Raw genomic sequence first — 11,856 nt, 5'->3', positions numbered from 1 at the left:
ATGCTAGATGAAGAAAAAGGGGTAATCAGCCCCCCCTCAAAGATTGCATCAATAAAATCCAATAGCAACAAAGATGGCAACCAATGAGCCAGTTATCCAATACCAGCATGAAATGTGAACAACCAAGCACCTTAATCCAACTCACTGTAAAATTATTCAGGCCATCTCTCAATAACCTGCCAACCTCCACGTGTAGATCTATCATTTCACTGTCACACACACACCCAATAATCATTTTTTAGTCTGTTACCTGAGACAGATACAATCATGAAGTCAGTCACACAGTGGAACAATACTGTGATCTAACCATACTTTTTTGGTCAATCTATACTATCTCCAGAATATTTTCTCAAAATCCACCAAATGCTGTGAAAACAGGCCCAATCTAGTGACATTGCCCTAACCGCTCTTCATGGAACTAAAATGCCTGTTATATTCTGGTGCGTTTAAGGCCTTTTGATTTAAAAGCATGTTTACTTGAAATGGATAATGTTCATTTCACTTAATTCTAACAAAAATGAAAAACATTTACCTTCTTTCGGATAGGGTCAAGCTACCCACTTAACTGTTTTAAACCTCAATATTTAACCAGGTCAAGTCTCTCTGTAGGTTATTTTCTTCACATTTTAATCAATCTTCTGCTTCAGAAAAGCCAATGGATTGACGTCAACATGATACAGCAGAAGCTGTGAAGTAGGTTGACAGTATCCCAGATTGCAAATTCAGCAGTCGGGGGTCTGTGAAACATGTTTGCTATGTAGAGACGGAGTAGATGGGGGTGTGGTCCTCAGCTGCTGCTGTTTGTGCAATGTGTGTGGTGTGTGGTGTGGTATGGCGTGTGAGTGTGTGTCTATGTGTGTCAGCTGACACAGGGCTGTGGTCAGTCTAGGATGAGTCCACTCAGCAGAGGAGGGCAAAGTCTGATTGGACGCCGCTGTAATGACATAATGAGATCAGCCTGCACACAAACCATTGCTCCAGGACAAATTTATAGTTTAATATCATCAGCAGAAGCTCTGATCCTTTGTCCAGTCTATTCATTCTCCTCATTCAGACTTAAATAAAAAATATTTAGAGTCATGGAGGGGGAAGGAAAACAAATTGATAAGCTTAGTTATGATTTAACGATTTTTTCACAAGTCATGCTAGACTAGACTATAACACAACTCAATCATGTATATTTCATTGACTTCAGATTCCCAGTAGTGTCTGTCAGAGAAAATACATTCTGAGAATGTGGCGCCATCTAGTGGTGTTTCTCTACAAAATGTGTGTGACTGGCTTAATTGAATCATTGTATTACAGTCTATGATTACATTGTTATGCAATGTGTTAACCTGACCTAAGAACCTCTGATGCACCTGACAGTTAGATGACCTTGTAGAGACAGTTATTAAAATGACCTTTTAATCAAATATTTCAAAATACTTTTTCCTGTTGTTTTCTTTTACAATAACACTTTTATAAGACCCATCTTGTTTACACATTTCAATACCTGTTTTCTTTCAAAGTTTTGACACTGACAAGTTAATTGGTCTGCACATTTCTATTTTAATATCTTTAACTTTTTTGTTTTAATTTTTTTTTTAATTGATGCTAATTTATTAATTCATTTTAACTCCCCAAAAGATGTAGAGTAAGTCTGTTTATTTTTAGCCTGCAACATCATCATATCTAATATATATCTAATGAATGGGTTTAAATGTAGATGTCATTGTGCAAAATAGATTCAACAAAACCAAAAAAAAAAAAAAAAAAAAAAAGCTCCAAAAAGTTTGATGATTGAAAAAGGTGATTTGATATAATGTTCTTTTTCATAATTCTTTCAAACAGCACAGAAGTAATGCGTGTATTTGTTTTTTTACTCATCCTATACTTTGTATGTTAAATTGCTTAATCTCTGCATTATTCCACACCCTCATGGTCCAGGAAAGATCATCTCAGCCTTCCTTTCACTGGCATGACAGCATTTGCCCATCACCAAAGTTATGATGTCATCATCTCCTTGAGTGACTAAACTTGTGCTGTCTAAAACGGTCCAATTGTCTTCAGGTGACTCCTTCAGACTTCAACACGCTAAGATCACAGCACGTCACAAATCACACCATGAGACACATATAGTAGTTGTGGGCGGATGTGTGCACCTTTTTGACTCATCAAAGAAGGACCATACCATCCAATGGGATTAGCATTTAGCCAAAGAGACTCTGTGATTGGTTGAAGTACCAATACCACCTCCTTCCCACATGGGGTGACCAAAAGCTTAGTGTGAGCCTGATTAGATTTGAAGCTGATGGGTACAAGATGTTTACAGAGTGCAGCACCTAAACAAATGCATGGACGTAGATCTTCTTCTGTAAGTATTCAAACAGTTTCTTCCTGTATAAACAGAAATGCATTCGTCTTGGCAAACATGGGCATTTATTTAGTCAATCAGTAATGCAGAATACTGGTTAAGTGTCTGCTGAGTTTGAACCTCGCTGTTCTGTTTCATTGTGTTTTACTACACGTGTGTTTGTGCTGTTTGGTCATTGCATTTTAGGTTCAGACCTGTGGTTTAACCTTTTTGGTTAAGCAAAAGAAACACATTATTTCAAGTGATTCTCTTTTGTTGTTTTTATTGAACTGTTTTCACAATTTCTCCAGCTCATCTTTTTGCATCATATTTTTTTATCCCATTTTACTAACTCAGTTTATGTTGACATATGGTGATCAGCTAAACTTAAAACTTTGACATTGAAAAATGAAAATCTCAGCATCACATAAATCATTTACATGGAAACTTCAATGCAGAGCACGTCTTGTGCCCTTCCTGACTGCTGCTGTTGTGCATTTGCATTCACTTGAGTTTTCCGATGCTGTATCAAACAAGGAAACGCGTCCTTACTTAAACTTCAAGGTATGGTAATTACCTGACCGACTCCTACAGCCAAAATAAAATGGGTCAGCCTGTTGACATCACTGAAAGCAGGCCATTCTAAAGTGACTTGAGCAGATTACGCAGCCTCAGCAGATGCCCTGGACAAAGAAGTGAAGATCTGCTGGTATTTTTTTAGCATATGGCCTGACTGTCTGAGACATACCTGCTGCTGTATTGCACAGCTAGCGAGCAATTCTTATCAGATGTGGAAGAAAGCCTTTTCTGAGCTGGCAGATCATTATCCGCTCTGCATGAGAAGAAACTTGGACTGGTTACTGAGAAAAATGTAAGAAAATGATCATGTTTAAGCTAGATTGCAGAGGAAAACGCATTGCTCGTGATTCAAATTGATGATTGATCAAAGAAGCTGAAGGAAATAAGCATGAACAGAATGATAGCGAGCTAATTTTAGAGTCTGGGAAGGCAGGGAGAGACACATGGCAGTCTAAGCAATGCCTGGATGTCTCACCATCTGTAAAAGTCTCTTAAGCCTGCACAAGACACAGAGTATCCATGTGGTGAAGCTGCTGGCCACCCCACAGTGACTCAAGCTATCAGCTGTAATTTTGTGTGAATGTTTGTGAGTTATACCAGAGCTGACCATCTGTCTGCAGGTACCAGTTCCAGAGAAGATGGTGGCCGCTGTGCTCACCTATCTCACTGCAAGAAAACATGTTCAACCTGTTGAGCAACTGCTGCACCTGGGTCTCCAAAATACAGGAGCCAATCAGGTACAAATGTGCAGATGTTTATTTCTTCTTTTGTATTGTATTCTGTATTAATACCTCTAATACCTCTTGTTTCCTTATTATTGCTCAGATTCTTAAGAACTCTTCACTTTTGTTATCAGCGGAATTCTTGAACACTGAAACTTAAGCTATTTTATGATTTTGTACATTTTTACTACTGATGTTTATTTTGAGGCGTGGTTTTCGTACCAACTCATTATTTTTTACTAATAATTATACTGTAATTTCGTCTCATCTCTCTAGGAAAGTCACCATTCTTGTAGTTGGTCTTGACAAAGCAGGAAAAACATCCTCCATCAGAGGGATGTTAAGAGGTAAATCAGTAGTATGCAAAATGTATCTATACCTTCAAGTGCCAAAAGAAGAAACATGTAAAATGAAGTGTTCCCACTCTGTTGTTTTAGTCCCTCATGGCGTTGAAGCAGGACCAACCCAGGGCTGCGTCAGACATGAGCTCAGGGTGGAGAACTACCTGGTCAACCTGCTGGATGTTGGAGGGTCAGTGGAATCGAGAGGGGTCTGGAGGGAGCTAAGTGGGGAGGCCCATGGGATCATCTTCGTGGTGGACTCCAGTGACAGGCAGCGGATAAAAGAAGTCAAGGAAAATCTTGCTGAGCTGCTGAAGCAACCCAGAGTGGCAGGAAAACCTCTTTTAGTGTAATTATATTTAACTTCATATATGAAAGTACATTACAAGAACCTGTCTGAAATATAAACAGCACCCTCTGGTGGCTGATAACTGTGAATGGCCTTGTCTTTTTTAGGCTGGCCAACAAACAGGATAAAATGAATGCTTTTCTGGGAAGTGAGCTGATTGAGATCCTGTCTCTGGAGAATCTGGTCAACCAGAGCCGCTCTCTTTGCCATATTGTAAGTAATGATCCATAAATGATGCTACACTAATAAAAAACACATTGAACATACCAGAAATACCTCTCTCTTGTAGGAGCCTTGCTCAGCCTTAATGGACCTGCGACGCTGGTCAGACAGAAAGACCCTGCGAGGCCTTCGCTGGTTGCTGCGTGCTGTGTGTCTGGATTACCCTGAGCTGTGCACACGTGTAGCCCAGGACAGCAGGAGACCTCTGGAACCAAGGGAGAAGGAAAAGACATGGAAAACAGAGAAAATCCGCAGAAAAACCAAAGCAGAACGGTAAGAGAAGACGTGTCACTCCTGGAAATACATCATGCAATCTGAAAAACCTGAACATGATGTACTACTTGGACGTTTTTCTTACCTCAGAACAAGATCCAGCAAGTCAGATCTTCGACAAGTTCATCGTCCCAAAGAGAGGGAGAAAAATCCCAAGGGTGAAGGGAAGCTGCAACCTATTCGAAGCATGCTGCCAAAGGTTAGGAAATCACTTCTCTGAAGTCTGTTGATACAACCACCCAACCATACAGTCTTACTACAAGACATATACCTTGCTTACATGACAACCTTGGTAGAAACACTCAAAGCAAGGGTTTATATGTGGGATGAGGATGTTGTGTCAGATTATTCTGAGCTTCATCACTCCACACTGGGTCTGTTAGCCCTGTATCTATAGCAAGAATGGGTTATGAGTGCTATATACCTTGGTCAAACAGTTATTACCATAACTCTGTCACTGTTTGTTCAATCAGAAAACCTCGAAAGGAATTGGAAACCAAAGAATTTGCTTTTTCGTAATGTATGGTTCATTTTGGTAATCCCAAGCATGTGATGCAGAGCAAAACATCAGAAATATCCCAGAAGTGCAAAATGGCTTCTGAATACGTCACTCCTAGAGTTTTGCCCAATTAAAAAATAAATAAATAAATAAATAAAAATCCAACGCTGACAAAGAGCTGAGACACTGTGCTTTCCACCAAAAACAGTTGCTGTCTCACTAAACAAAAAAACAAAACAAAACAAAATAAAAACAAAAACGTTTTTTGCTTTTAGTTCTCTTCTTTAAACTGCTAATTCCTCTATACTATGAGCAATAATAATTTTCCAGATCTTGAAAATTCCAGTTTATGTACTACTGGAAGAAAAAGGCCAAAGCACTCAGACATAGGAAATTTTCAGACCATTTTAAAACCATAGTAACAAATTATGTCCAAACCATTTTTAGCTTCAATTGCAGTTGTGTAATAACTTTATAAATAGAAGCCTAGTACAAAACTCACAGCCTGCTACCTCAAAAACTGAGATACAGTTTGCTCTGGCTGTCAACAATGGCTTAACATTATGACCAACCACAAGGTCTGCAACTATGCAGTATTCCACCATCATCAATTGAACCGTTTACTCTTAGCTTGAATTAGTCCTTTGATTATTAAAATGCCGAAATGGTTTTCTGTGTTTTTATTTCCAGGAAACATCTATTAAAAAGAAGCTGGCTACCAAGAAAAAGAAGATGCCAGTTAAGGTCAAGGAATGTGAAAAAGATCAAGAAGCAGCAAACAATGAGGATGAAGATGAGGGTAACAGTAATGAAGGAGAGCAAGACACCTTGGGTCACAGAGAGAAAGCCAACAGTGCCCTGATTCCTCAGAAAAAAGACAAATCAAGGCGTAAACCGAAGGTGAAGGAGGAGACTCTGGATGTGCCAGAATCACCTGAGAATGAGGAGAAGCCGCTCAAAGGTAGAAATCAGTCTTAATTGTCTTTTAATCTTGTTTTCTAACTGATATCTAAAAATGTCTTTATCTTCTCTCCAGCCAAAGGGGAAAAGAGGAAGAAGAAGAAAGTTGTAAAAGTGAAAAGGAAAAACAAAATCAATACAGAGGAGATGTCTGAGGCATACTCTCAACCTGTGGACCTGTCTGCTACCTTTGGTGAGCCTCATCCACTCCTTTCATCTCAAAATCAAACACCATGGCAATGAAATGACAGCTTCATTTTAAAAAACGATGACCTTGTCTTCTGATAGATCTTTACCGAAAAGCAATACTGGCTCTGAAGGAACGTCAGGATCAGGGACAGGCAGAGTGAAAACCTGGGTGTGAGGATGTGGTCGACAGCAGAGGTGTACTGGTCAAACTACATCCCTACACAGCTGGTCATATCTTTCTTTGTGTACCTTTTCTTAAGTTCTTTGTCTTAATCACTGTCTGTAGACCTCAGAGCTGAGTCCTGAACCTTTGGAATAAATTCCACTGAGTAATGAAGGGCATGCCTGCATAAATATTCAATAGCAGAAACTTTAATGACTGAAAATAAAGATGTGACTTACATCAAAGAATAGTAATGTTTTGAAAGTAAAATACAAAACTGTGTATCTGGCCAAACTATTAAGGTGTGTTTTCTTTATATTCATCCATGTCGTTATTTTTTATCATTCTTTAAGCACTCCCCGTCATAGAAAATGCACTGTTGGAATGTGAGACGTTGCTGATGTGAAATAAAATTTTTCCACTTCTTTATCACGCCTCTCAATTGTTTTTACCATCATAGATACTTTCTTATATATCTGGACAAACTATTAAACAGACGGTTCAACAGATTTTAGATTTTTTACAGAAGCTTTTGGCTTGGCTGATTTCTCACTTTCATCAGTGCTGACTGTACTGTCCTGGAGTGAATTAGCGTCCCAAAGTGCTAAAACGACTAAAGATGAGCACAACCTAGGTGTTTAGTCGAGTTAAAGTGAATGTTCCTTGCAAATGCTTTACCAAATGGTGAATTTGTGATCCATTATATCAGATATGTTTAAACTACAGTGTATCTATAGTGTTACAGCTTATTTTATAAATACCAATTGGAACAGCTCCTGTTTAAATCAGGTTTTATTCATAGGTCTCACCATTGCAGGCCCATAGTGCTGTACTTTGCTTTTGAGGGTTTCTGAAACTGGTAAAAATCAAATCATGACAGTTTGCCGAATACCTTCGGACCAAAATCAGAAATTTAAACCCTCTAAATTTCAGGAAACCAGAAAACTTGAATAATAATATCCATAGGCCTACCAGTTATCTTTATTTTTATTTTGCCTAATGATGCTATTGTTTCTTGCTAGCTTACCTGATAAAGAATCAAAGTAGCTGAGAGACTGACAAACTTGATCAAGTAGTCTAAAGAACACTTTGCCAGCACCTCTAAAACTCTCTAATTAGAGAATAATAATAAGATATTAATATCTTATCTCATCACACACAGAAAAACGATTCAATTAAACAAATGGGATAATAACAGCCAAGAATGAGACATTTAACTTTCAAAAGTCCAGTAACTAGTCTCCAGTCTCCCATGTTCCTTACCTTTACAGGATTGGCAAGAGGAGAGGTGATGCAACAACAAGCCCAACTGTTTTGAAAAGTGCTGCCTCCATACAATTAGCTGATTTGATATTTTTCAGTTGAACAGTTTCAACGTTTGATATTTTGTTTTGCACTATTTTCGATCACATTAGGATTAAGTGACTTTAAGTCACCCATTATCAGCCTTCTAAACAGCGTCCCGGCTGTGATAGCGATCGGGGACGGTCTCATGATCAGTAAAGGAGGATTGACAAGAGGGGATACAGCCATAGACATACAGCCACCGCTGACTCCTGCTGTCGGAAGCAGCGCGAACACTGGGGACCAGGAGGGCGCCATCTTTATGGTTCCTCCAGAAGCCCATCCCCCTGGTGCGTCTCCACCTCCGCCGGATAACCGTCCGTCTATCAGCCTCTTCTGTTTGAAGCGCCAGCTGCACACACGGTAGCGTAAAGATGCCCTCACCAAGGACAATAACCATTGTGGCTCTGTCTTTAGCTTTAGGTTTATTTTTCGTGTTTATGGGGACCATTAAGCTCACACCAAGACTAAGCAAGGATGCATACAGTGAAATGGTGAGTGAAACGTAGCGACAAACTGTCCGCATCTGTTAGGATAAAGGCCATTGTTCTGTGCTGGCTGCAGACGCTAAAGGCTCTCTTATTCAAATAATATAAGGTGTTATTTAACTCATTGGGTAAAGATATGTATATGAATGTTTTCGATGTTTAAATGTTGTTGTAGTCCTTCTCTTTAGAGTACGGGTTGATGTCACATTAGACATTTTGTTATAAAACATTTAGTCCTGGTGTATCGGTAACTGCCTCTAACATTAGTTAGCATGCACGCTAGTCTTCTACGGTTTACACCTTTTGGTCTTTACACGCGTATAATGTATGGGAGAACATACAAAGACAACATAAAATTTGATATTTTCGTCTGTTAAACGTGGAAATAGATGATCTTGAAACCCACAGCATCCTTAATTTTCAAAACATGGCCAAATGTTGCTCGTATACTTGAATGAACATACTGGGGGTAATTAACACATGTGTGAGCTTTCCTTTTGAATACGCCTTAGCTACTTAGCATCTCGTTCAATACTAAAAGCTAGTCAACGGTTCAAAGCAATGGCGGCGCATTCGAGCAAATTCTGTGGCATGCACCTGCTGGTGCTGATGTTGTCTCGTCCTGTGAGGACAATTTTAACTGTATGTTTATATAGGCTAAATCCTTGCTCAAATGATGGACATTTTATGATCATTGAGCACAAAACCGATAGGATAAAGATGAAATATTTAAGTGTAGTGATGAAATTTGATTGGTGACCCTGCATGGTCTCATGTATGACCTCACTGAGAATCATATAATGTGACTTCAGTTAAAACAGAGCGATACTGTGTTTAAAGATCTTTGTATTTTTCCTTTCAGAAAAGGGCATACAAGAGCTATGCCAAGGCACTGCCAGGCCTGAAAAAGATTGGAATCAGCTCAGTCCTGCTTCGTAAGATCATTGGCTCTCTGGAGGTGGGCTGCGGCGTGGTGCTCACCCTTGTGCCAGGCAGGCCAAAAGATGTAGCCAACTTCCTGCTTCTACTGGTCATGCTAGCTGTCCTGTTCTTCCACCAGTTAGTTGGTGACCCCTTGAAACGGTACGCCCACGCGCTGGTTTTTGGAATTCTGCTCACCTGCCGACTGCTTATTGCCCGCTCAGGTGATGACCGGCCGGAGAGAGAAGACAGCAGAGAGGAACAGCAGATAAATGACCAAGAAAAGAACAAGGTCAAGCAGTCTTAAGATCCTATTTTACCTTGGTTCAAGCCACAACAAAGGAAACCTAATATGCCTCTGTGGATGGTGATAAATCAAATTTTGAAGGAAACAGTCACCCCCAGTAATAAAACCCCTTAAAAACATCTACTGTTCCGTCCTGCTGGATGACTGATCACTTTCATCAACTCCTGCGCACTCTTAATGTGAAACTGGGAACTCCTGATCCATACATCCTCTATATAGCCATGGACAATCAGATCAGTGGAAGCTTTGATGAGCACCGCTCATGTCACAATGACCCATTTTTCCTTCATGTGTTCCAGCCCTACACTGTGCTAAACGTACAATTTCGTTCTAATCAAATGTGAAACTGCTTTTTGTTACAATATGTTTTGATTTGAGAATGTTTTTTTTTCATGAGACTGTCTTTGTAGCTTGTTTTTTTAGTTTGTTTTTATACTGTAGGTAGGAGTGGTCGATAATTTATGAATTTTAACAGTTCCAGCATGCTTCTTTTGGTCCGAAGTGTAGAAGTTAAACCAAAATGAACAGTGTTCCAAGAATTTGTACCAATAATACATCAATTAGTGTTACATATCCACATTTTTTCTTGATGCAGTGTAACCAGAAAGCAGTTTTGAGAGGAAAAACGTATTACTTTTAGTTCATATCATATGTCTTAAGATTTTTTTTTAAGGAATACGCATGAAATATTTCTCCCAAAGTAAAGTAAACCAAGAATCCTCTTTCTCCTCTCAGTTCAGTGATTACATCGGTGAAATTGTTAAGCTGGAAAAGACAGCACTCTCTGCCGCCGGTGTCTGCTTCCAGCTTGTACAGCAGAACGTAACCAAATTTTTATTATAAGAACTGTTTGCCTGATAAAAATGAAAAACCACCTTTTGTAATTCAGAGCTTAAGTCTTAAACTTTGTCATTCTCTCTTAAGATTCTGCTGTTTTTTTGTTTATTTAATTCTCTCTAAAGATATATAAAAAGCTTCCTATTTGTTTGGGAATAAATGCTCAGTTGAAAATTATGTGAGTTAGTTTTGAGATTCACAGTATTTCTGTAAATGATGTATTTAAAATAAAGAATTGGAGGTGAGACATGCTGGATTTGGTTTGTCTTAAAAAATTTGCATCAAAAAAATCTGTTATGGATTTGGTGTCGAACTTGCAATTTTGTTACATTGAATGAATTAATTGCAAGCTTATAAAATTGGTAACATTGAGCTGTTTTTCGCAAAAGTTAATGAAATTTATCCTCCAGTTGTCAGATTTCTAATAAAGCTAAGGAAGAACACCAAATTTTTGACTGTAGTCATAAGTTTGAATATGTGCTGAAAAGGAATTGCAGCCTATGTTAGCCTATGTATGTTTTGCACTGTTGTTCCGACAAAGCAAGATGTTTGAGTAGCTTAATACCCTCCAGCAATGGCATAAATACTTAAATGCTACACAGCAGATTTCATTTCATTTACCCTTAAAATGGAGGAGCAATGATTCATTTGTAGTTTTCAGGGCATGAAAAAGGAAAAACTACATAAAACAGTTCTAAGCCATCTTTTTTATGTGACAGTGTCCCAGTTATTCTGAATAATTCAAAGACCTTCCTGTGAACTGTTTTTGCAACTGCTTCCTAGAGGTGGGAAAATCAGACTGGAGTAACAAATTGTGACATGACTTTCATGAATCAGGACTTGACCTGATTCTAAACAAAGCTGAACAGACCTTAACTTTGTGACCTGTAACCTCAGTTGTTGCGTGTGTCAAGGTGTTACATTTTATCAATGGAAAAAGAATGGGTGATGCGGTGTACACTGCATGAAAATTGATGAGGGCAGTACATGATGAAGCATGGAAGGTCTGTTTCAATATGATTTTGATGAATGTTTGAGGGAAACAGTCTTGTGCAAAGTTTGCATTTCATAGATGGGTTGAAAGATCAGGAAAAAAAACTAAATTAATTGAAAGACTATATCCTTTATTTGCTGAACATTATATTATTTATTTAACATTACTATTTTAGATTGACTTAAACAAGGACTCTTGTTGAGATGTCTCATTCCAACCTCTCCTCTATTTTTGAACCAATTAACTATTTTACTGAGTGAATGAAATAGTGTTTAGAGCTTCTAAACCAAGTGACCTCCCCCTTTTAATAAAAACATTAAGCTTCCTCAAAAC

At 38.7% G+C, this 11,856-nt stretch overlaps 2 protein-coding genes across 2 annotated transcripts; both read left to right on the top strand.

The window, feature by feature from the left end:
* The first annotated feature begins 2,312 nt into the window (after nucleotides 1-2,312).
* Nucleotides 2,313-6,983, top strand: arl13a (ADP-ribosylation factor-like 13A). The gene is made up of 10 exons (XM_074674842.1): nucleotides 2,313-2,356; nucleotides 3,535-3,651; nucleotides 3,913-3,983; nucleotides 4,074-4,326; nucleotides 4,434-4,539; nucleotides 4,616-4,821; nucleotides 4,912-5,020; nucleotides 6,011-6,281; nucleotides 6,357-6,473; nucleotides 6,569-6,983. Exons 1-10 carry the CDS (start codon nucleotides 2,337-2,339, stop codon nucleotides 6,628-6,630), a joined length of 1,332 nt encoding a protein of 443 aa, XP_074530943.1. The 5' UTR covers nucleotides 2,313-2,336; the 3' UTR covers nucleotides 6,631-6,983.
* Nucleotides 6,984-8,138: 1,155 nt separating this feature from the next.
* tmem35 (transmembrane protein 35) lies at nucleotides 8,139-11,631 on the top strand. The gene is made up of 2 exons (XM_074674843.1): nucleotides 8,139-8,470; nucleotides 9,327-11,631. The coding sequence occupies exons 1-2, from the start codon at nucleotides 8,351-8,353 to the stop codon at nucleotides 9,690-9,692; spliced, it is 486 nt and encodes a 161-aa protein (XP_074530944.1). The 5' UTR covers nucleotides 8,139-8,350; the 3' UTR covers nucleotides 9,693-11,631.
* The last annotated feature ends 225 nt before the right edge of the window (nucleotides 11,632-11,856 follow it).

Source organism: Halichoeres trimaculatus, unplaced genomic scaffold (genome assembly GCF_033239565.1).
Source record: "Halichoeres trimaculatus isolate MK-OKI-2021-1 unplaced genomic scaffold, fHalTri1.1 fHalTri1_scaffold_7, whole genome shotgun sequence".
NCBI classification, from domain to species: domain Eukaryota; kingdom Metazoa; phylum Chordata; class Actinopteri; order Labriformes; family Labridae; genus Halichoeres; species Halichoeres trimaculatus.
The sequence above is the reverse complement of the archived record's forward strand: the minus strand, read 5'-3'. Positions and strand labels throughout refer to the sequence as shown.